We start from the raw sequence: 26,634 nt of genomic DNA on the forward strand, positions 1-26,634 counted from the left end.
TGAAAAAGGCTTCCCCTGTTCCCCCATTTAAGCAATCCAATCCTATCTAATGAAGAGGGAATATGCTAATTTCCCATCATGCCCTCATAAAGATAGTGGTGCCATGGCCAATAAGGAGGTAATATGCAAAATTAACTGCTATACCCTCAAAGATGGTGACATCCACAGCCACAAAATGGTGCCACCCAGTTGCCTCATCCCTGCCAGGGCGGCAGGAGCACAGCACAGCCAGGCCCAAACCCAGGGAGGCCTGGCTGATTCTTGTGCCTGCCTCTGGAGTCCCTCAGTTCCCTCAGCCCCCCAGTTGCCCAGGGCTGGCTCTTTGGACAATTAAATGACTGAACAAGCAGGCTGAGTGGAGCAACCAGGTCAGCAGGGAAGTTAGGGAGGGATGGCCAAATGACTAAATGCATGGGCAACCAGACCAGCAGGGGTGTTAGTGAGGGGTGACTAGGCTGGCAGGGGAACAGGTGAGGGTTACAGGGGGAAGGGAGGGGAGAAGGTTGTTGGGAGTGACCAGGCTGGCATTGAGGTAGCATTGGGGGCAATTAGACTGGCAGGAGGGTGGGCAGTGAGTGGTTACTAGGCCACGAGGAGGGGTGGGGGGAAGAAAGGGGGCAGTTAGGAGTGTCCAGGCCTGTGAAGTAGGGGCAGTTAGGAGCAACTAGGCTGGCAGGGCGGGGGCATTTGTTGGCAACCTGGAGGCAGTGAGGGGTGTTCAGGCTGGCAGGCAGGCAAATGAGCTATTAGGAGCCAATGATCGGACATCCCCTGAGGGGTCTCATATTGGAGAGGATGCAGGCCAGGCTGAGGAAACCCCTCCCCCCCAGTGCAAAAATTTTTGCACCAGGCCTCTAGTCTATAATAATAAAATTGTAATACGCTAATTAGATTGGGGCTGTGAGGGAAGTCCAGGTCCCATGTGCCTGCTGATGGCCAGAGAGAATCCAGTGCCAGCAACTAGGGGATGGAGGGCCTTCTCTTGCACTAATTTCATGCATCAGGTCACTAGGTAATAACTGGTGATTAAACTAAGTACACAAAGTTCTTAAACATAGGACTTTGTGGGGTCTTCAAATATATATACTTTCCTGCTTTGCTTTGGCTACTACTGAGCAAAATTTGAAGACTCATTCTTTCTATTTAACTTTTGATTTGGGTTTCAAGGAAGAGCCCTGAATATATCTCATTTCATTAAAGGAATCTACTTTCCTGTTTAAGGATATTTTATACATAGTTCTTCAGCTTAAAAAGCTCAAGATCACCAGAAGCTCTGCTTACCATCAATGTAGTTGATTACCATGTCCTCCTTGAATAAGGAATGAAATGTCTGCTTGAAATGAGATTACTAGCAATAGATATGAGTGAAAATGAGTTTGAAACAAGAAAGTAGGAGGTAGAGCTATAAAACAAATAGTATTAGTTTGCTCTCTGTCCTCAGGTCTTCAGGTATTTGTTAAATATTTTAGAGTTATACCTTTGATAATTATAATGTAAGAGGAAGCAGGTATCAAAATATGTGTCAATGAGAAAACAAGGGAAAAGAGCAAAATGCTAGAAAGAATTCATATAATGGGGACATGTTTGCTTTTACAAATCGATAAGAATGTACAGTTGAAGTACGATTAAATTAAGCAAAATGTCAGCTTACTCTGTCACAGCAAGTCCTCAAGGATATAGATTATAGGATAATTCAGGAAATGAATCTTCATCAAATATAAGAGATTTGTGGGGGGTTTTTTGCTTATGAAACCTTGGATTTTGATATATTAAAGTAGGTAGTGGTGGTATTTTATTTTCACATAACAAGTCAGCATTTTAACTAGAATAGTAGGATCTATAATCTGGAAAAAATATCTCTTCAAGCTGATATAATAGGATGATGATCTATCTAAACACTGAGGAGGACATTTCATGTGGAAGAGAGGAATGTGGAGAAGCTCCTATTTCTTTAGTGCAGTGAATGTCTAGATGGTCAGATAACACTTATTTTATATCAGGGCAGTGTTATCTGTCTGATAATTTACTTAGAACAATCTCAGAGCTCTTAAGTAAAAGCTTTATAGACAGAAGAAATTGTAGCTCAGAAGTAACTTTATCTCACATAGCAAAAACATCTTTTGTATAAGCATTTTATCTAAAGGTTTAACACTTTTAACAATTATTTTCTATGATAAGGAAGAAAATATGCAGCAGGCAAGAGAAGAAGAAGAAAGTCGTAAAAAAGCAACTTCACATTTCCAGTTTACTTTAACTGAAATTCAAACACAGCTGGAACAGCATGACATACATAATGCCAAACTTCATCAGGAAAACATTGAACTGGGAGAGAAGCTGAAGAGGCTCATTGAACAATACACACTGAGAGAGGAGGTAAAGATTTTTTATTTATTTAGACAGCATCTCATTATTACCAAAATCCTTTACTATTCATTGCTAACTTAAAGCTAATGTTATAGAACAATATTTTAGGTCTTTTGTATATGCGTGTTAGAAATCAGGCATTTATTAGAAAAGGATTGGCACCAGTTGAATTGAAGGACTAATTGGAATCCTCAGTCAATGGCCCAGGAATCAGTGGCTTTGGATATCTGAAGTAATTTCTAGCAATGCATTAAGTACTACTTGCTTGCCATGTGATTCTTGGAAGATGGTGATTTTAGCATACACATTGTATTTCCAAATACTCTATCTTACACTTCTATGAATATCTGAACAATGTATAAATACCATTGCATTCCACCTACTATACTATTTGAGTTGAAAGCAAATGAAACTTCTAATCCATGTTATAACACACCTAAAGAAGTAAGAAGTTTCAAGATTGATTATTATCTGCAGAACCAGATCACTGCATTTATTTTATAAACTAGTCTATAATTAGATAGTGTCTAGATTAGAAGCAAATTGGTGATAAACTGCTTACTTTAAGAGATCTAATATATCGTGTGAGAGGCTTTGGGTTTTTCCAAGAATACCTTCCTGTCTTTATTATGCTTCAAGATAGTAAAAATTGTTGCTTTTATTTGTATATATTAAGTTCCTTTCATGAAAAAATTTTTTAAAGATTATGACCATTTCAAATGGAAAGTTGTATGTGTTTTGCTACCAAAAGGGTATTTATAGCATTTGAGATTTGTTTTAATTTTACCTGTTTTTAAATAAGTACAAGACATCACTCTCTGCACTATTTGAATGCATATTCTGAAATGACAGTCATGGACTCTTTTTGAAGCAGAACCACAATAACATGGTTACACATAAGAATTTATCAATAATCACTTAATCAAATGCTTTGTCACTATTTATATTTCTATGTCTCACCCATACAGTTAAGATTGCTAAAATCAGATCCAAACTAGGTTTATATGTTTTATTAGTTACTGTGTTTCAGCTCTTTTTAATGTGTAGGATTCTCTCCTTTTTTCCCTTCCTTGCAATAAGGAAACTTGTTTTAGGCCTATAGAGTGAATTTTAATTTTAGATATATTTTTTTATAAAGTTTTCATTTTATTTAATGAAGTCTTTAAATTTTTAAGTACGACAATCTACTTCCCTATTAATATGAGTTTTAAAGTATATTTTTATATTATATCACTTGTAAGGCTTTGTTTTTTAGGTGTTAACCAAATTTTCTTTTTTGGTTAAGATATAATTTACTAATATAATTAACTATTTTCAATCAAAGACAGATCTCAGGTATTCCTCAAACTTAATTAAGTTACCTATTATAAACCAGCATTTATTCTGTCACATAAGATTTTAAAACTAAAAGTTATACTATTTTTTCATCTAGAACAGTTATCTAATTATTTTATTTTCCATAAATATCACTTAACAATTGAATTAGAAAATAATAAGTTTTTCTCTTATCAATTATGTATATAACACATGTTAGGCACTAAGCATCTTAAATAATTTAATCATTGCATGGATTTTTATAACTCCGTAAAGTATATAGTTTTCACCTTTATAGATACAGCAACTGAGGTTTATTAAGAGACAGAATTTACCCAAGGCCATTCACTGAACCTGGGTTTGATCCTAGGTTATTTCTACCATTATATCATGCCATTTACCTGCATTAAGAAATTTGGGGAAATCTAATGAGAAAAAAAATGTTCAGAAATTTATGTGTGTTATGAATGAGTTAATTTCCATCCTTTTTGAAAACTTAGACCTAATTTTTAATGTAGGGCACAATAGGAAGTACAAAATTATTGATGGATGACAGCTTATCTTCAACAACCATGGGTACCATGTAGTAATCAGAAGGGATGATTCCTGCAGGTTCAGGATGGTTCAAGGTGATGTACATAGATGTTTCTGCAAGTATAGGGACAGAAACACTTAATGTTATTAGCTATTATTATATTAACAGGAAAAACATAGAAGCTAGTAATTGTATCTTATGCTATTTCTTTTCATCCATGTGTTCCCTTTTTTTACTAAGTGTTGGAATAATTTTTTTTTTTCTGTAGCGTATTGATAAAGTATTCAAACGTAAGGAACTGCAACAACAGCTTGTGGATACCAAGCTTCAGCAAACAACACAACTCATAAAGGAAGCTGATGAAAAACATCAGAGAGAAAGAGAGTTTGTAAGTTCTATTTCTTAAAGAAATTTATTGCAGAATTGTAATCAAAGCTTTTAACACCATTTTATCTAATTCAACATTCTATATCTAAATCATGCAATTTTTTTTTTTTTTACTCTAGATTGAGAAACGTTAGTATACATTCAGCCTTTCATTTCTAATGAAATTTTCATGTAAGAAACATACTGGAATTTTTACACCAAATTAGTGAAAAGACCTGTACATGATTTATTTTTTATTTTGTTGTATAGAGTATTGTCTTGAATTTTAGGTAGTAATCATAAGGTTCAAAGTTGTGGCAGTCATTTGGCAAGTTTGGCTTCGAAAGCTAGAGACAGTTATCCTAAACAGTTACCTAGTTATACTAGAGACACAGTGCACGAAATTTATTCACTGGTAGGGTTTCTAGTGGCTGCTGGCGTCCAGTACAGTACTCCATCCCTTCCCCTGGCCATCTGCCATCATCATCAGCTGAGACCTCCCTCCCTTCCCCTGGCTAGCCAGCCCTCTGGTTGAACTCCTATAAGAACTTGTTGAGGAGACTATTTGCATGCTATGCTTTTTTTAAATAAATAAATAAATAAATAAATATATATATATATATATATATATATATATATATATATATATATATATGACTAGAGGCTGGTACACAAATTCATGCAGTAGTGAGGTCCCTTGGCCTAGACTGTACCCTCTTTCAATCTGGGACCGTGAGGTGATGTAATAGAGCTGGTTTTGACCCTATACCATAGGCCAGGCAGAGGGATTGCACTGCTGCATGAATTCATGCATTGGGTTTCTAATAGGATAATAAAAGGCTAATCTGCAAATCAACTATTGGAGCAACCACTTGCTGTGACACATATTGACCACTCAATGCAGGAGCTGGTGGTGAGAGTGCTCCTATAGGAGGAGCACTGCTCAGCCAGAAGCTAGGCTCATGGCTGGCGAGCGTGGTGGCGGAAGCCTCTCCTGCCTCCACATCAGCACTGAGGATGACCCACAAGCCTAAGGCATCAGTCAGACTTTCCCCAAGGGCTTCTGGACTGAGAGTGCACAAGCTGGACTGAGGGACGCCCCCGCCCACGAGAGCATGAATTTTGTACCAGGCCTCGAGTATTTTATATCAAGCTTTCCAATTGTGATCATAGTAAGAACCCATACTCAATATATGCAAATTAAACTATATATGTAACTTAAATGAGGTGGTAAATTATTATAATAATACTAGAGGCTTGGTACACAAAATTTGTGCACTTCGGAGGGCATTCCTCATGCTGGCTGGCACTCACTTGCAGTCCAGGAGCCCTTAAGGGATACCTGATTGACAGTTAGGCCTGTTCCCCATCAGTCAGACATCCTTAGCACTGTCATGGAGGTGTGAGTCCAGCTTCTGGCTGAGGGATGCTCCCCCTGTGGAAGTACACGGACCACAAGAGGGCAGCTCCTATGTTGAGTGTCTACACCATAGTGGTCAGTGCACATCATAGTGACAGGTGGTTCTGCTATTTGGTTGATTTGCATATTATCCTTTTATTACATAAGACTAGACTCAGGGGTCTTCAAACTACGGCCCGCGGGCCACATGCAGCCCGCAGAGGAGTCTGATCCGGCCCACCAGGTTTTTTGGGCAGTGAGCGCAGCCGAGGTGTTACAGTAGGAATTAGTAGTTCATATAGTCCAGCCCTCCAGCTCTCTGAGGGACCGTGATCTGGCCCCCACTTTAAAAAGTTTGAAGACCCCTGGAGTAGAGGCTCAGAGGCACGAGCACAGGGGTGTGTGTCTCTGAGCCCATCCTGCACCCTCTCCAATCTGGGATCTCTCTCTCTCACAATGCAGGATTGCTGGTTCCCAACCATTCACCTGCCTGCCTTCCTGATTGCCTCTACCCACTTATGCCTGCCAGCCTGATCCATCCCTAATCACTCCCCTGCAAGCCTCATCACCTCTAACTCCCTCCCCTCCAGACCTTGTTGCCCCTATCTGTCCTCCCCTGCAGGCCTGGTCACCCCCAACTGCCCTTCCCTGCTGGTCTGGTCACACCTACTACCTTGCTGGCCTAGTTGTTTCTAACTGTCCTCCCCTGCAGGCCTGGTTCCCCCTAACTGCCCTCCCCTGCCAGACTGCTTGCCCTACCTCTCCTCCCCTGGAAGCCTGGTCACCCCCAACCACCCTTCCCTGCTAGTTCAGTTAAATCTACTTTGCTTTCTTGCCAGCCTTGTTGCCCCTAACTGCCCTCCCCTGCTGACCCAGTCGCCCCTAACTCATTCCCTGCAGGCCTGATCTTCTCCAACTGCTCTCCTCTGCTGGTTCGGTCACACCTACTGCCCTCCATTGCCAGCCTAGTTGTCCCTAACTACCATCCCCTGTAGACTTGGTCCCCCCAACTGCTCTCCCCTTCAAGCCTGGTCCCTCCCAACTGCCCTCTCCTGCTGGCCATCTCGTGTCCACATGGAGGTGACAATCTTTGAGCACATGGGGTGGCCATCTTGTGTGTTGGAGTGATGGTCAATCTGCATATTACCTCTTTTTTACATAGGATGGACTATTTCATTAAACAGATCATTCAAATATTCCTCAGGATATAAATAACTCATACTCTTAAGTGCATGTCAAAGGTTTAGACTCTAAACACAAGGCCCGCGGGCCAAATCCAGCCCGCCAGGCCTTGCAATGTGGCCTGCACCGCGCTGTCATCACTGCACTCCGCTGTCAGTTTATGACATTGTCAGTTTATGACTGTTCAGTAAACCATTCGGCCCGCGATTTAGGCTGGATTTTAGATTTTGGCCCCTTCTCTGATTGAGTTCGACACCCCTAGTTTAGAGAAATGCTTTTTCACAAAGTGGACCTTTAGTGAAAGCCAACAATGGTATCTGATACATAACTAAAGAAGCAATTGCTGTTTTCAACATACATACACATATACATACATGTAGTTTACATGTATTTTTTCTGGTTGATTTAGGGTTTTTAAAGGGTGTAAATGGATTGTGTAAAACTTTTGTTTTAACCGAAACTGGTTTGGCTCAGTGGATAGAGCCTGTGGACTGAAAGGTCCTTGGTTCGATTCTGGTCAAGGGCACGTACCTTGGTTGCAGGCACATCCCCAGTGGGGGTATGTGCAAGACGCAGCTGGTCAATGACTCTCAATCTCTCTTAATTCCTCTCTGTGTAAAATCAATAAAATATATTTTAAAAAAACAACAAAAAACTTTTGTTTTAAGAAGTTTAAAGACTGAATTTCAAAATTATCCACCATGTAACTTTACTATATAATTTTCTTTTAAATACATGTAAACAGGGTGGGACAAAAGTAGGTTTACAGTTATTTGTATAAAAATAATACAATAACTAACAAATAATAATAAAAGGATAAATGGTGTTTTGTGTACTTCCCACTATAAAACCACCTTTGCCCTACTCTGTGTTGACTAGACCCTCCTTCCCAGAAACAGAGTCAGAAACCTAATCTCTGTTTTCATTTTTTGCTCCATATTTTTTCTACCTCATATTGCCACTTATGGAATAGAAGAGCTTCTAAGCCACCCAGATACTGTCAAGATTCCTAGTCTTGCTTTCTGTTTCCATTTGGTCTCATTATTTTTGTCCAAAATAGCAGAATTTAACACTGATTTTGATAAACCTTATTATGCCAACATGAATACTTCTAGCAGCTAAAATATTACTCTTACATATCTAAGTGTTAAACTGGTAGAGAAAGAAGATAAAAATAATTGACAAAAGATGTAATAGGATGTTTCACACACTGATGTGTGATTCTTTCATAATAATGAATAAAGGCTAATGCTATCTTGTGATTTGGCATTTTAGACATATGTTAATTACTATTAGTATTTTGGCAGAATGTTTCTGTTTTCTAGTTATTAAAAGAAGCAACTGAATCGAGGTACAAATATGAAGAAATGAAACACCAAGAAGTACAATTAAAACAACAGGTAACTTGACAACAGGGGATAATAGAATTTATGAGTTTCCTTGATCACAGCCAGTTAGAACAGAAAAAATTATCTCTTACCCTCTTGGATTTTTTCCCTTGCATTTAACTTTTCCTGGTTTTATATTCTAAGTTCCATGTTCTAAGAAATCCCTCAGCCCATGGAAATAAAGATGACTAGTCAGCCTATTTTTATTGTGCTCTATTATCCTACAAATGTTTTTAGTAGCTCTAATTTTGTTCTTCGAGGAAAGTAAAACTGGCAAAAACAAAAAACAAACAAACAAAAAAACATATATTTTCCAATATATAATTTAAAAAACTGCTTATGTATACACATGCCCACTCCCCAGGTAATATTGTGTCAGTACTTTAAAAAAAATTAAGTTTTTCTCTGTATGTCAGTTCAGTCTTTTTCTGTTATCCGATTGAAGTGTCTTTTTTGTGGAATAAAGTAAGCAGATGCACAAACATTTATAAGTAGAGGAAGAAAGAATGAGTTTTCCATATTAGAAGTATTACTAATGCCTACTTAGTTTGAATAGAGCAATTAGGTGTTTATATGCATACTTTATTCTTTTAGTTACCTAGATTATATTCTTTTCAAGAAAGTACTACCCGTTTAAAATATGTAATATTTAATGTAATAATTCCTTTAATTAGTTCTCAAGTACACTAATATATTAAGAGTGGCATGCATCTATTTTCATGAGCAACCTTTATCTTTGGGAACATTTTATAATGTAGTGATAGTCTATAAAACTAACTTAGGACAGTTGAAGAGGAATCAAATATCAGAAGTTTATGTTTTGATCCTATTAGCATGGTTCTAATAAATTTATACTCCTTACTCATTACCCTTATTCATTTATTTATTGTTTGTGGGTTATTTTTTGGTTTTGTGTTTTTGTTTGTTTTTAGAAAAAAAGAAAGGTAGAGAGAAATTTGTTGTTTCACTTATTTTTGCATTTATCGATTAATTTCTGGATGTGTCGTGACCAGGGATGATTTTGGCATGTTGGGATGATGCTCTAACCAATTTGCTACCCAGTTAGGGCCTTAGCCCTAAACATTCAGTTGTTCACATAAATAGAGAAGAAAATCAATGTGGGGAAGGTAGATAAAACCTATGTATAGTTTGGAAAGATGTTCCTTAATGGAATGAGGTATATTACATTCCCACGAGTTTACAGTATATTATTATCAAAGATATATTTTATTATTATCTATTTTTGTTAATCTATTGTTATGCCTAATTTATAAATTAAACTACCAGTTTAATTTGTATAGTATTCTCCTATACGTATTTATTCACTCCCCCAAAAATAGATGACTGAATTCTACATTCAGTTAGCATTCTTTTTCTAGCTAGAATAAAAATTCCTTCAGGGTGTGAAAGATGTTTCTATCTTTTTTAGCTTTCCTTTTTTTCTCAACTATACTCACACTAAATTCTTTTTTAACCAAACCATTCTTTGTTTCATTTTCTTTCCATGTTCAAGAAAAAGATAGTCTTGAAATAAAACTTAAAAGTATGCAGGTGGTATATGTAAAAAAATTACCTTTATCCAAGAACAATTTTTGAAATGTAAGAAGAGTAGTAGTGCATAAAACATTGATTATATGGTATTTATAGCATACCACTGTACATTAGTTTTTATTATGATTGATAGAATATTTGTACATTTTAAGCATTTATACAGATTAAACAAAATTTTATAAATTTCAATGGTTTATCAGAATTATAGCTATCTCCTGTGTGGTTGGTCTAAGATTTGCTATTTGTTTGACCTTATTTTTATTACATTTAACAAGTCACAAGTGTTCAGTTATATTATCTTCTTTTAAGTCTTTTGGATTTTAAATTACTTACCTGGAACTCAGAATATTTCATACTTTTTTCGGTAGCTTTCTCTTTATATGGATAAGTTTGAAGAATTCCAGACTACCATGGCAAAAAGCAATGAGCTATTTACAACCTTCAGGCAGGAAATGGAAAAGGTATTTACAAATTTATAGTAGAATATTGCTAGAAAATTTACATGTGATTATTTTAAATATGATTAAGTATTATTGTTTGGAAGAATGTATACTGTGATACAATGTTAAGTTTATCTTTTCTTATCCTTCACTGGCATGTTCATACATTATGTCCAGAAATTGTCTCAAGTTGCTAATAGTCTCCATATCCTCAAAATTCTGTCATTTTTTAAAGAGAATGCTCCTAATAAGGACAGTTTTTCTTAGAAGTAGTTTTTTTTAAATCCTTACCTGAGAATATGCTTTTTGTTTTATCAACCTTAGAGAGAGAGAGGAAGTGAGAGTTGGAGAGAGAAATACATTAATTGGTTGTCACCAATATATACCCCAACCAGGAGACCATACCCAAAACAGGTAGGTGTCTTGACCAAGGGTCAAACCCATGAACTTAAAATAAATAAAATAAATAAATAAATAAATAAATAAATAAATAAATAAATACATTATTGATTTCAAAGAGGAAGTGGGTGGGGAGAAAGAGAGAGAGAAACATCAATGATGAGAAAGAATCATTGATAGGCTGCCTCCTCCACGCCTTCTACTGGGAATGAGCCCACAACCTTAGCATATACCCTTGACTAAAATCCAATCCCGGAATCTCCAGTCTGCAAGCTCATGCTCCAGCCATTAAGCCAAACCAGTGAGGGCAAACCTATTACCTTTTAATATATAGGACAAAGCTCTAACTGAGCCACTGACCAGAACTAGAAGTAGATTTTTTTTAAATCACTTTCAGATGCTTTTTTCTCGGTTCTTTTCCAAAATGTTGTGTAAATTGTGTGTGTGTGTTTTTAAGAACCAGATCAAGCTTAGTAATATATTTTGGTTTTAGTAGATTATTTCTAAGGGTCTAAATAATGCCTAAAATAGTTTTACTTTTTTTTTTTTTTTAATTTGCCTTATTAATATAGTTTATCAGTTTTAAAAACAAATTTGTCATAGAAAACTGTTCTGGCTCATTCCACTTCAGAATATGGGCTAAAATCAATTTTAGAGAGTACAGTTATCTGTCACTGTCCTGAAATAAAACAGGGAACACTTTAGTTTGGAGCACAGATTCTGGTACTGAGATCTGTTTTTGCATTATGTGACTTCTTTGGGGCAAGCTATTTTATTTGGCATTTCCCCTTTAAAATTGAGATTTTAAGAAAAGGTGATCATTAGAATATAATTATCAATAAGGCCTGATATTTTATAACCAATCAATATATATTAGTCATTATTATCAGATATTGCATACTGGCTGAATGCTTGTATACAGTAATCAGATTTCTCACATTAATAATTAAATTATTTATTAGAGACCATTGACATGTTGTTTAAGCTCTGTTTTCCTTCATTATTAAGAATGGGAATAAGGAGGGAAATTAAAACTGGAGGCAGAGTAAGTGGATGCTGAATCAGTTTGTTCCTACAGCTAAAATACAGAAAAAATTCCCAAATGATAATGATCAATGGAAAACTGGCAGGAAGGAACCCTTACACTAGAGGACACAAAATGGAGATAGCATAGAGACTGATAGGAGGGGAGGAGGCAAAAAAAGGCTGGCTGGGCACCCACAGACAGCAATTGAAATCCTGGAGAGAGATCGCTGGTGTGGGGATTCCCACTGAGTACTCAGGGGTCTAATCCCTATGCTGGGCTCCCCAACAAAGAGCACCAAAATTAAGGAGTATAACCACATAACATCTGACTCTGAAAATCAGAAGGGTGCTGCCTGCCAGAGAGTAACAGCTGAAAATTCTGGCATTCTCTTAAAGGCCCAACACACAAAATTCCCTGTGGAGCCACCCACTTTGTACTCTGGCAGAGAGAGAACTGAGTGGACTGGAGCTGTGATACAGATGCCAGGACTGGGGACTTGGGAGGATAGAGCTCAGAAGGCAGACACCCCAAGTTTCCTGTGCTGAGTCATTCCCTGATATAGGGGAGGACATCTTTCCCACATAGACATCTGTCTTGCCTGGGAGGAAGACAGTTGACACACTCCATTGAAAAATACTTGTTCTATGGCTACAAAGGAGATTAAAAATAACCATTAGCCCCCAGGCAGAAGCAATGGCCCCACCCTGTTAAAATAAAAGCTCTAGGTACACCTGAGGATGATTGCCTGGGAACAATTCAAGTCAGTATCTGGGGGCTTTGAATCTTTGCCTGATCCATTAGTCAGAAACAGCCTTTAATATTGTGTAGCACTAGAGATTGAGAGGTGCAGAGGATCTATCTCATACATAGTCACAAACCCAAACTGAAAGCCATATAAGGAGACAAAATAAATAAGCCCCAAATGAAAGATCTAGAGAATTCTCCAGAAGAAGAGAAATGAAGCAGAGGTAAGAAATTTATCTGGCCAAAACTGGTTTGGCTCAGTGGATAGAGCGTCAGCCTGTGACTGAAAGGTCCCAGGTTCGATTCAGGTCAAGGGCACATACATTGGTTGTGGGCACATCCCCAGTATGGTGTGGAGGAGGCAGCTGATGGATGTTTCTCTCTCTAATCGATGTTTGTAGCTCTTTATACCTCTCCCTGCCTCTCTGTAAAAAATCAATAAAATATATTTTTTTAAAAGAAATTTATCTGGCCGAAACCGGTTTGGCTCAGTGGTAGAGCATCGTTCTGCAGACTGAAAGGTCCCAGGTTCGATTTCGGTCAAGGTTGTGGTCACATCCCTGGTAGGGGGTGTGCAAGAGGCAGCTGGTTGATGTTTCTCTCATTGACGTTTCTAGCTCTCTATCTCTCTCCCTTCCTCTCTGTAAAAAAAATCAATAAAATATATTTTTAAAAAGGAAGAAATTTATCTGAAACAGAGTTCAGAGTAATGATGGTAAAGATGCTGAGGAGCATGAAAAAAAAAAAAAGTCTGAGATAAAGAATGACATAACACAAAGGATACATTGGAAGGAATACATAGCAAATTAGGAAACTAAGGGAACTAAGGACAAGTCAGTGAATTAGAAGACAGAGCTGAAAGTATCAATCAGAGAGCCATATAAGAAAAAATATATCACAAAACAGGAGGACAGCATAAGGGAGCTGTGGGACAATGTGAAACATAACAATATTAGAATATTAGGTAGGCCAGGAGAGGCAGAAAGGAAGAAAGGCATAGGGAAGGTGTTTGAAAAAATAATGGCAGGGACCTAACCTGGTAAAGAAAAAATCACAGAAGTTCAGGAGGCACAGAGAACCTCAAATAAGAAGAACCCAAACAGTCCCACACCCAGACACATCATAATTAAAGAGCCAGAAATTAAAGATAGAGAACCAAGTGAAAAGAAATTTACCTACAAAGTAGTGCCCATAAGGATGACACCTGATATTTTATCAGAAACTTCATAGACCAGAAGGGAATAGCATGAAATACTCAGGTAATAGAAAGCAAGGATCTGAGACCAAGATTACTGTATTCAGCGAGGCTATCATTCAAATATAGAAAACTAAATAAAAGCTTTTCAGACAAAAAAAAAAAAAAAAAAAAAAAGGCTAAAGGAGTACATCACTACCAAGCCAGGTTATATATCTCTAAGGTTGATATAAGAAATGCTAAAGGGATTGCTGTAATGAGAACAGAGAGAAACCTAGCCATATAGAATTAAAATGGCAATAAGTGCCTATTGATAATAACCCTAAATGTAAATGACTTAAATACTTCAATCAAAAAACTAGAGTAGCTGAATGGATACAAAAACATGACCCAGTTATATACTGTCTACAGGTACCCACCTAAAAACAAAAACACCACCAAACACAAAAAACAGGATGAAAGTGAGGGATGGAAAAGTTTTCCATGAAATAAAAAAGTATAGCCATACTCGGATCTGACAAAATAGACTTTAAAATGAAGGCCATCACAAGAGACAAAAAAAGGTCACTTAATAATACTAAAGTGATGAACCAAAAGATAGATATAGAGACAGTAAAGCAACAAGAAGACTATCAAATTACAATGAGGAGGGGAGGGAGATCTGGGGGAGATAATAGATCAACCGAAGGACTTGTGTACATGCATATAAGTACAACCAATGGACACAAAACTCCGGGGAGGGAGGGTTTTTATAGGGGGGGGGGGGGCAATGATAAATATGTACACACATAATAATTTAATAAAAAATTAAGAAAAAAATAATAATAATAAAGGGATTAATTTAATAAGAGAATATTACCTTGGTAAACTATATGCACCTAACTTACGAAAAAAACCTATAGACCCTTAAGGGAGAGATTGACCATAATATATTAATAGAAGGGTACTTTAGCACCCCTCTGATTTACTGTATCTTCCAGACAAAAAGAAATAGAATGTAACAAGGAAACAGAGACTGTTTAGGAACACACTAGGTCAGGTGGATTTAATTATACAGAACATTTCATTCCAATGCAACAGAATGTATGTTCTTCTCAAGTGCACATGGATCATTCACAAAGATAGATGACATGGTAGGACACAAAACCAGACTCATAAGATGACATGGTATCGATAGGACACAAAACCAGTCTCATACCAGAGTAAGAAAGTTGAGATCATATCAAGTATCTTCTCACACCACAGTGGAATGAAATTAGAAATCAACTGCAGCCCTGGCTGGTTTGGCTCCAGACTTAAGGGTCCCAGGTTTGATTCCAGTCAAGGGCACTTGTCTGAGTTGTGGGATCATTCCCCAAAGGGGGACATGCAGAAGGCAGCCGATCAATGATTCTCTGTCATTGATGTTTCTATCTCTCCCTTTCCCTTCCTCTCTGAAATCAATAAAAATTAAAAGAAATTATTTCATCCCTACAGCAAAAACATGAAATACGTGGAGACTAAATAGCTATTAAATAATAAATGGGTTACCAACAGAATCAAGAAAGAAATCTTAAAAGCTTCCTGGAAAAAATGAAAATGAACACACAATAACCCCAAAATCTCTGAAGGATATCAAAAGCAGTTCTGAAATGGAAGATCATAGTAATACCAGCATATCTCCGAAAACAAGAAAATCAGCAATAAACTCTTTAACCATACAACTTAAAGCAAAAGCCCATAGCAAATAAAAGGAAATAATAAAGACTAGAACAGAGACTAAAAAATAAATACAAAAAGATTAATGAAACCAAGAGTTGGTTCTTTGAAAAGATAAACAAAATTGATAATCCATTAGACAGACTCATAAAGTAACAGATGACACAATTAAAATCAGAAACAGAAGTGGAGGAATAATCACTGGCACCACAGAAATACAAAGGATTGTAAGAAAATACTATGCTAACAAGCTGGACAATGTAGAGGAAGTAGATAAATTCCTAGAAAAATGCAATCTCCCAAAACTATCAGGTAGAATTAAAAAACCTGAATAGGCCAAAAACAACTTATAAAATAGAAGCAGTAATCAAAAAAAAAAAAAAAAAAAAAACCCACCAAAAAACAAAAAACTCTCAGACAAAAACCAGGGTTCAGTCAGCATCACAGGGAGTTTTACTAAACTTTAAAGAATTACTAATCCTTAAACTATTTCAGAAAACTCAAAAAAGAACACTTCCAAACTCCTTTTTATGAAGGCAGCATAAAATTATCCTCATTAGATTCTATCTAATAATAGAGTAATATGCAAATTAACTGTCACTCTGTGACAAAATGGTGGCACCCTGTTCCCTCAGCCCTGCTGCTGGAGTGTCTAGCCTGTCCTCTGGAGCAGCAGGGCTGGATTTTGCCTCTGGAGGGTTTCCAGCCTTCTTCACTCCACAACTGCTGCAGTGTCTGGGCCTGTTAGCCCCACTGGGGTTCATGGGGACTAAGCAGCCAGGCTGGATCTGCTCCCAAGCCTGGCAGTTGGAGCCTAGACAACAGGGCTTGGGGGCCTCCTTAGCACAGAAGTGGCGGGAAAACCTCCAAGCCTGACAGACAGAGCCTGGACAACAGGCCTTGGGGACTTCCTTAGCCCTGCACATTGGGAACATCCCCAGGCCCAGCAGACAGAGCTTGGACAGCAGGGCATGGAGGCTTCCTTAGTGCGGTAGTGGCAAGGAAGTCCCCAGACATGATAAGAGCCTGAACAGCAGGGCTTGGGCACTTTCTTAGTACAGAGGCAGTGGGAACACCCCAAGGTGCAGCCGACAGCCCAAAAAGCAGGGCTTGGGAGCTTCCTTTGTGCAGTGGTGGCAGGAGCACCCCCATGCCAGCAGAGGGCATGGGAGCTTCATTCACAGAGTGATGGAGGGGAAGTCCCAGGCCCAGCAGACAGAGCCCAGACAGCAGGGCTTGGGGGCTTCCTTAGTGTGTCAGTGTTGGCAAAGCCCCCAGGCCTGGCAGAGAGAGCACACTGCAGGGCATGGGGGCTTCATCTCCATTGCTGCATTGAAACCTCCAGGCCTGCAGAGAACAGAGAACCAAGGGAGAGGGCCTAAGCCATCAGTAGGATATCCCATGAGGGCTCCTGGATTGTAAAGGGTGCAGGTTGGGCTGAGGGACCTCTGTGCACAAATTTCATGCACTGGGCCTTTAGTAGCCAGGTAAAGATACTGCAAAGAAAGAGAGTTATAGGCTAATAACCCTGATGAACATAGATCCTAAAATCCTCAAAGTTAGCAAAATGCATCTAGCAATATATTCAAAAGACCTTACACCATGATCAAGTGAGTTTTATTCCAGCTATGCGAAGTTGGTAAAATATTCGCAAATCAATAAACATGATAAACCACATGACCCAATTAGAATACAAATTCACACAATCATATCGATAGATGCAGAAAAAGCATCTGACAAAATACAACACCCATTTCTAGAATAAAACTCTTAGCACAGTGGGAATAGAGGAAGTAAATCTTGACATAATAAAGGCCATATATGGCAAACCTACAGCCAACATCATACTTAATGGGTAAAGGCTAAAACCATTTCCCCTAAGAATAAGAACAAGACAAGGATGCCCACTTTTTGGACAGAGTACTGGAAATGCTAGCCACAGCAATCAGACAAGAAATAAAAGGCTTCCAAATTGGGAAAGAAGTAAAACTCTCATTATTCCCAGATGATTTAATATTGTAGAAAATACCTAAGATTTGATAAAAAAAAAAAAATACTAGACTCAATAAATAAATTTGGCAATGTAACAGGATTCAAAATTAACACCCAGAAATCTATAGTTTTATATACCAATAAAGAACTCACATAAACAAAAAAAATTAAGATACTTAGGATAAACTAAGGAGGTAAAAGCTATACTTGGAAAACTACAGGATGTTAAAAAAAAAAAAAAAAAGAGAGGAAGACGTAAACAGTTGGAACAATATACAGTATTCATGGATTGGTAGAATCAACATCATTAAAATGTCCATACTGCCCTAAGCAATCTATAAACTTAATGTAATCCCTATTAAGATACCAATTGAATATTTCATAGACTTAGAACAAACATTTCAAAAATTCTTATGGAATTAAAAAAAAAAAAAAAAAAGAAGACAAGAAATAGCCCCAGCAGTCCTGAGAAAGAAGAATAAAGTAGGAGGGATCACAATACCATCATATATCAAGCTATATTATAAAGCCACCGTTCTCAAAACTGTATGCTACTGGCATAAGAACATACGTAGACCAAGAAATAGGCATAGAATAAAACAGAACAGAGAACTCAGAAATCTACCCAAGCCATTATGCTCAATATTTGACAATGGAGGCAAGAGCATACAATGGACTCAATACAGTCTCTCCAAAAAATGGTGTTGGGAAAATTGGACAGATACATGTAAAAAAAATGAACCTAGACCACCAACTTACACCATACACAAAAATAAACTCAAAATGGATAGGAATCCACAAGTAGCAAAATATCAAACGTATGTTGTATTGTAGTAATATCCCCTGAGGGTGCAAGTCAGGCTGAGGGAAACCTTCCCTTACTACTCTTCCCCCTCCATCCCCTCCTTCAGTCCATGAATGTCATGCACCGAGCCTCTAGTGTACTATATTCAGCAAATTCAAGAACAAGAATTTATATATATATATAACTGAGGAAGCAGGAAGTCTTGTATCTTCAGTTGGAATGAAATGCATTGCAACCTTATCTGAGAGAATTAGGTGTGGTATCTGAAGTTAGCACTTATTTCTTTCTCTGAAACTAAGAACATAAAATTCATGCAGACTATCAGCAAGTTAAGGCAAGTGCAGTAATGAGAGAGGGGAAGAATATTATAAAATGTTTTTGAAGGGGAATATTGTGAGATATGTAATACTCTCAACAGAAAAAAAATTTATATATGTAAATGGCTAAGCAACCACCAAGAGACACACACTCAATGCTGGAGCTGCAGAGTGATAGCAATCATGCAGAATGACCTCTTGCACTCTGGGACCCCTCAGAGGATGTCATACTGCTGGTTTCAGCCTGATCCCTACAAGCCAGGCCGAGGATCCCCATTTGCAAGAGGGACCCTGCTCACTCCACAAATGGCCTTCGAGCCCCAATGCTGCCCAGGTGCAACAGACCAGGGAAAGATCACAGGAGGTTGGCTCCAGGGCATGTCTGGCCTATATTGCTCAGTCCCAACCCCCTGGCTACTTTCTAATTTCCTTCCAGTGTGCACAAATCCATGCCCCAGGCCTCTATTATTAAAAATAAATAATCCTGGGGTCAAATACATTAAAACATTTTTTTCCACTGAAATATCAATAGGAAACTACAAATGGAAAAATTGACAAAAGAATAAAGAGTAAGATTATTAGGAAACAAAAATAAAAGAGTTTTTAAAGAAAAAAACTTTCTTTAGGTAGGTCAGGGAATTCAATTTAGAATTTAAATTCATATTTGTGTTGATTTGCAGATGACAAAGAAAATTAAGAAACTGGAAAAAGAAATGATAATATGGCGTACCAAATGGGAAAGTAATAATAAAGTACTTCTACAAATGGCTGAAGAGGTGAGAAGGTTTTACTGAATAGTGAATGCTTATTTATTTCAATATTATGGCAGGCTGGAATGTCCAATGTTTACTAAAGTAATTGCTGGTTTGATTACTAAAGTTTGATTAGTTTACTTAAGTTAGATTTAGTGAGGTATGTAAACTTATTTCCCCAACTAATTAGTTCAGGTATATGCTATAGATAGTTTTAAAGTATTTCAATTTTGCTTCCTACTATAGTAAATAAGCTTATGCATCTTAAGAATTATTAAACTTGGCATTCTGCTCCCCTTAAAGTTTTTGATTCATTAAATTTGGGATTTAGCCCAAAATTTGCAATTCTAAAAATTATCCAAGTAATACCAATGTTGAATCAAAAGCCAAAACCTGAGAATCAGTGATCTTCAATAAAGACAATTTGATTAAGATTTCCTATTCAGAGAACACAGACTTGTAACTTACTGCTTTTCTGTCCTAACTTATTCTTTCCAAAAGGCAACAAACTACTTTTTGTCATACTTGTTGTAAATAACAGTGAAATGAATTCCATGTACAGTTTCTAAATCTCTCACATAAACTTGGTAGGGCTAGTTTATAACATTTCACAAGAGAAAACATTAGGGCTCTAAAAGGTGGAAGAGAAAAAAAAAACTCTATGTAGATATAAAAACATTCCAATTTCTAGCATTTTAAATTAAAATGCTAAATTTCCTTAATACTGCTTAAAGTCATTAAGTAGATCTTGGTTATTTGAAGAAAATATGACAAAGAATTTAATTTTTGCATTGCTTCATATAATTATAAATATTTTAAATACCAGTATATATACTGTGATATCCAAGAGATGATAAAAAGTAGTTTCAAGTATGGCTTAGATTAGTTAATTTTGTATACAATAATCTAATTTCTATTTATATATACAAAGATTACATAAATTCTGTCTTTTTTCCCCTTCAGAAAACTATTCGCGATAAAGAGTACAAGTCCTCTCAAATGAAATTGGGACGGTTAGAGAAGCTGTTTAGAGCTCTTCAAATGGAAAGAAATGAGCTCAATGAGAAGGTAGAAGTCCTGAAAGAGCAAGTCTCTGTAAAAGAAGCAGATGTAGATTTAGCAACAGCTGTGATAAAGCCTTGTACTACTGTTGCTTTTCAGAAAGAGTTGAACATTTCCTCTAAGAGAGCTCCAGGAATCTACTTGCAGGATGAAACCAAGACAGAAAATAAAACAAAGCGCAGTTCAAAAGACCTGTCTCACATAATCTCTTCTGGGCATTGATTCAGTTAATGAGATTACTGAACTCAGTTAAGACTGATGACTATATTGAGAGATATATTTTCTATATAACTTTTCTGAAGCAGCTAATATTGATTTTCAGATGAAAGTTTCATTACATTTTCTACCACTTTGTATTTTCTTGGAACTTCTGAACGATTCGATATTGGAGACTGCTTAGCAGTTTTGTATTGTTTAATGTATACATTTTCCAGAGTTGCATTGCATAGCTGCCTTATTTTCCCTTTATTGGAATATGTGTTCATTACCTTGTCCTTTTAATGTATGTTTCGATGTTTATTGTCTTATTTGTTCCTTTGCATGTAATTATCATTAAATTTAGATTTGTTCTGACAATGGGTTCCTATGTAAAAATTAAAATTAATTTAAACTTTCTAGCCTAAAACACTAGAAAATATAAAAATGATTAGTTTTTGTGATAGCTCATTTAAATACCAAGTGAAAAATAAAACCTGAGTGTGGGATATGAAACAAGCAGAGCATATTTAATTCACACTAGTTTTTTGATAATATTTTTTATCACCACAAATTGAGATGACTACACATCTTGATTTAGAGTTTTGGTAAGTTACATATATATGAACATCCCATTTGTAAAGAAATATGGATATATAGGCAAGTCATTGGACAAACAGGTTAAGTAATGTATGTGACTAAAAACAATTATATTGCTTTAAATTCAGGTTAGAACAGACATATAGAGAAAGAAATCAGTACTAGGTCTCTGCATATAAAATGGGGAAATTTCTGAACATTTTAATTTCATTCCTTAATTTCTTTTATTTCAATGTCTGGAAAATTTAATATTTTATTTAAATTTCCTGTCACACTTGTGATTTAAAATGAGTTAAAATGCAAATTTATAAAACAGGAAAAAGAGCCTATAGTATGAAATATTTAAAAATTTTTATCAGTGGCCATCAACAGGCTAGATGGTGAAGAAAAAACAATGTACATGAAATTTGACAAATTACTATGCCAAAATTAACACAATCAAACAATCCCCCATCCAAATTTTATTAATAGCTACTAAATGAGATATTGTCTCTAACACTTTGAAAGGAAATGAAGGTACATGTCAGAAATACAATTTAACTTAAAATTGAGTTAAATTCTAAAAGTTACCCTAATATTTTACTAGGACCCTGCTGCTTGTAAGCTCTTAATATTTTATTAAGTTGTTGTGTACCCCTTCACACTTCTGTGGATTACTTGTTTTTTGTAGAAGGTAATGAGAGCTTTATGAGTGACAGCACTTTGTCTGTTGTTTTAGGTGAACTAAGTATATTAGATAATATTATGTAGTAGTAGAAGATATTAAAAGGAACTGGATTGTTTGATTAGCTTTCAGTTTCCTTTTAGAATTTATTAACCAAGTGAAAAAAAAGAGGTGGCGGTAACTAAAGAGAATAGTTCTTTTATAAATGAGTATGTAGTATTCACAGTTTTTACTATGTTCTTGAGCCCAAGTTAGCCAAGTCTGTTTTTCTACTTGAGCAAATCTAAAATATATGGTATCTGACTCTATTTTTCAGCCCGTGTTTGGAAAATACTATAGCTCGCCCACAAAAAATTTCAATGCTGAAATAAGCTAAATTGTTATGAACCTTTTTGTGGAAACTTCTAAAACCATTAGGTAGTGGATTTCAATGTAGACAAAAGAACATGGGTGTAAAATAGCAGAGCATTTCATCTTCAGATTTATAGAAACACATTTTGTGGTTATGAGACTTAATTTTTAGTTCTGTATGACTGTCTTATTATACCTGTTATCACAATTCTCTTCTCAGTTGCAGAAAAATCTACCTCTTTCAGACTATAAATGAAAATAACCAAAAAGAGTGAAGTATAAATACACTGCTTTATTTTTATAGCTCACATCCTTCATGGAGATACAGAATTAATGAGGCAGTCTTCATTTTTCAAAGATATTTTGTAGAGATTTTTTCACTAATATGAGTCCTATTTTATCTACTCTGTTAAGATTTAGTAAATATGAAATGATTCATTTAACAGGCTCTGTGTGTTCTTTAAATTTAATGTTGAATTGTCAAATTCAAAGATAATTTTTATAAGAAGCTGATTTCTCTTAGTTAATTATTACCCAATTTAAGTAAGTTGAAAATAGAGGAGACTACTCTCTGATTGGTTGGCAAGTCATTTTATACAGCCTAAGCTCTGTTGGCATTTTTTTTTCTTTTGAAGTGGGTGGTTTTACAATATTTTTATAATATAACTTGGGCAAGACTTTATAAAGGTGCATGGATTGAATTTCTCCAGTGCTAACTGATCTTAGCAAGAATACTTACATATAGAATTTCAGTGATATTTAAGTGATAATTAAGCAAAAGTTAAGACCTAATCCTAAGTTTTTTTCAAAATTGTAAGAATTATAACAATAAGCTTTTTATTTGTAATATTTGAAAGAAGTCATTTTAAAATACTATATAACATGATGCTAGAAACATTTCCACATAGAAATAAATTTTTTAAATGAATTTTTATTTAATTTATCCAGGTGACATTGGTTAATAAAACAATAGAGGTTTTCTGTGTACAACTCAATACATCACATCATTTGCATAATGCATCCTGCACTCACCACTCACAGTCAAGTCTCTCTGTTTTAATTATTTCCCACTCTTTATCCTCTTCCATCTGCCCACCCTCCTTCATTCTGGTAATCATATACTGTTGGCTATTTCTTTCTGGGTATTTTTTTTTCACCCAGTCCCCCAAGCCCTTCCCCTCTAATGCTGTCAATTGTTTCTCTGTATCTATAATTCTGTTTCTATTTTGTTCATAAATTTATTTTTGTTCATTAGATTCCACATATGAGTGAGATCATATTCTTGTCTTTCTCTGTCTTATTTTACTTAGCAGAAACATCTCTAGGTACATTCATGCTGTTGTGAATGATAAGCACAGTTTTATGTTCTAGTTGAAAAACCTAGGAAAAAGCCAGTATTTGCATGCCCAGTTAAGTAACAAATGAAGAGTAACAAAATGGCTATATATCTACAGTGATAAAAGAAAAACATGCAAATTATCACTACTACACCAAGCCATGCCCACCAGCCAATCAGGAGGGAGTATTAACAGTCAAGATGGCAGCCAGCCATTGAGCTGGAGCAAACAGCAGGCTTGGTTTTCCCCCAGTGGTGGATGTAGCCAAGCTTCCTTGCCGGCCCTGGCCTCCACTCAAGGCTACAAAGTTAGTTATAGAAGAATCCTAGATACTTGCTTCCAGCTGGCCCTCCACTCGAGGTGCTGAAAAAATAAAAAGGGTCTGGGACCTTGGGTTACCAGCAAGTGATCAGGCCAGTATGGGATGGCAGGAGCCATTGAAGATAAGCAGACCAGTTGGGAGTGCTTATCCTCAAATAGGTCAGTCAGTGTCAGTTGGAGGTGATCAGGACATCAGGGTATAGGGAGAGTTTGGGGTAAGCAGGCCAGGAGGGGAGCAGACAGGGTGAGCAGGCCAGGGCCAATGGTGTGTGTATGTGTGTGTGTGTGTGTGTGTGTGTGTGTGTGTATTCTTAGGCATATATATATATATATATATATGTGTGTGACCTAATGTGACCAAATGACTGGAATGACCGGTTGACCAGTTGCTATGACATGCACTGACCACCTGGGATGGACTCAATGCAGGAGCTTCCCCACAGCCAACCACCCATGGCCGGCCAACTTAACTTCCTGTGGTCTCTTTCCCTTGCTGGCCACAGTTCTGCAGCTCCTCCCTCTGGCTGGCCAGTCTTGCACGGTCCTGACCCCCAATAGGCCTCAATCACCACCATGCTGAGGGACCCCACCTATGCATGAAATTGTGCACCATGTGTCTATAACGAGAGCCAGCAACCAGAATAAGTGGTCGTTATGACACACACTGCGGCCAGCAAACAAGTCCAATGGGGGCTGGGGCTGGCCAGCTAACCCCCTAAAGCCCTCCTCCAACTGGCCTGTCCCTGATCAGTCAGCCTCCCACCGTCTCCTCCCAACAGGCCTGCTCCAATCTACTAATTGGGGCTGGGTTGGCTAGATTCCACCCATGAATGAATTGGTGCAGTAGGTCTATATAATAAAGAATAATATGCAAATTGACCTACATGCCATTGCACAAGATGTCAGCCCCATGTAGTCAAAGTTGGCTGCCACCAGATGGCCAGCAGGAGAAGGCAGTTGGTGGTGAGCAGGCCTGCAGAAGAGGGATCAGGCCTGAAAGGGAGCACAGTTGGGAGGAGCAAGCCTGCAGGGAAAGGCAGTTAGGGGTGACCAGGCTGACAGAGGAGGGAAGTTTGGGGCAAACAGGCTGGCAGAGGAGCAGTTAGACATCAATCAGGCTGGCAGGGGAGAGGTTGGAGGCAATCAGGAAGGCAGGCAGGTGAGCAGGATAGGGTCTAAACTGGCAGTCGGACATCCCTCTCACAATCCAGGATTGGGTCTAAACGGGCCTCTTGAGAGGTCCCAGATTGGAGAGGGTGCAGGCTGGGCTAAGGGACACACATCTGTTCATGAATTTTGTGCACTGGGCCTCTAGTATGAAATAATTATACTAATAAAAGGGTAATATGCTAATTAGACCAAGAGATCTTCTGGACTACCATCTGCGGATTAATTGAGGTGGGAAACACCTACCTCTGCTCTGCCATTGATCCCAGAGCCCAATGTGGGTGGGGTTCAATGGTGATCCCAAGCCTGGTGGGAAGGGCCTCTCTCTATTCTGACATTGATTGCAGAGGCCTGGCCTGGTGGGCAGGGCCTCCCTAAGGGCAGGGATTAATGGCTGAGCCCAGGCCAGGCGGGAAATGCTTGCCTCTGCTCTGCCATTGATCCTAGAGCCCCAGCCGGGTGGCCAGGGCCACCCTCTACACATCATTGATCACAGAGCTCTGACAGGGTGGGGATCAGCAGGTCAGCAGGGTTTGGACAATTAGGGGCAATGAGGCTGGTGGGGGGGGGGGTAGTTAGGGGCAAGCAGGCTGGTGGGGGACAATTGGAGGGTGAGAAGGCTGGCAGGGGGAATAGTTGGGAGTCAGCAAGCCAGCAGTTGGGGGGCAGTGAGGAAGATTAGGCTGGCAGGGTGGGGTCGTTTGGCGTGAACAGGCTAGCAGGGGAGGCAGGGGCAATCAGGCTAGTGGGAGTGGCATTTGGAGGCAATTAGTCTGGCGGGGGGACAGGGGCAAGAAGGCTGGCGGGGGCAGTTGGGTGTGAACAGGCCAGCAGGCAGAGTGGTTAGGGGTGAGCAGGCAGGCAGGCAGATTAATGGTTAGGAGCCACCAGTCCAGATTGGGGAGGGTACAGCCTGGGCTGAGGGACACCTCCCAGCACACACAAATTTCATGCACTGGGCCACTAGTCTAATAATAGGATAATATGCAAATTAGTGAGGACACCATCACAATAACAACCAATCAGCAGGCTGTGTGTGCAGCAGGCACAGGTGGGCGGGATCTTGCAGTGTCTGAGATGGGTGGCAGGGCCATGCCAGAAAGGAGTTCTCAGCTAGGTGGAGAGGCCCCTCCATTGCAGCCTGGCCCAGGGGTGGAAAAGCGGCAGAGGCCTCCTTGTGCCGGTGCCAGGGGTCTACAGGTCTCCATCATGGCTTGGCTCAGGGGTCCGCAGGCCTCCCCAGCTTTGGCCTACCTCTTTGGGCAAATCATCAAAAAGCGCCAGATAGGTAGGCAGGGTCTACCTCTTTGGGGTGATAGGGCACTTTACTGTGTAAATTGGCTATTTATGGGGGGTTTTCTTTGCTTTTTTAAAAAATGCCTGCTCAAATCTTATCCACTTTTTAAAAAGTAGATTATTCTATTTTTTTAGTCTTTATTGTTGAAAGTGTTACATATGTCCCCTTTACC

The 26,634-nt window shown here is 38.1% G+C and overlaps 1 protein-coding gene across 2 annotated transcripts in view; it reads left to right on the forward strand.

Moving 5' to 3' along the window:
• The window catches only part of LOC311615866 (gamma-taxilin-like), an 85,708-nt gene extending 62,114 nt beyond the window's left edge, over positions 1-23,594 (forward strand). For both annotated transcript variants that reach the window (XM_084871301.1, XM_084871300.1), the window contains 6 exons: positions 2,179-2,373; positions 4,482-4,601; positions 8,486-8,560; positions 10,468-10,560; positions 19,397-19,492; positions 20,432-23,594. In XM_084871301.1, the coding sequence (XP_084727427.1) occupies positions 2,179-2,373; positions 4,482-4,601; positions 8,486-8,560; positions 10,468-10,560; positions 19,397-19,492; positions 20,432-20,752 (900 nt within the window). In that variant the 3' untranslated portion in view covers positions 20,753-23,594. The remainder of the gene's footprint in view (positions 1-2,178; positions 2,374-4,481; positions 4,602-8,485; positions 8,561-10,467; positions 10,561-19,396; positions 19,493-20,431) is intronic.
• The last annotated feature ends 3,040 nt before the right edge of the window (positions 23,595-26,634 follow it).

Source organism: Pipistrellus hanaki (assembly GCF_964339955.1).
Source record: "Pipistrellus hanaki genome assembly, chromosome: Y".
Taxonomy (NCBI): Eukaryota; Metazoa; Chordata; class Mammalia; order Chiroptera; family Vespertilionidae; genus Pipistrellus; species Pipistrellus hanaki.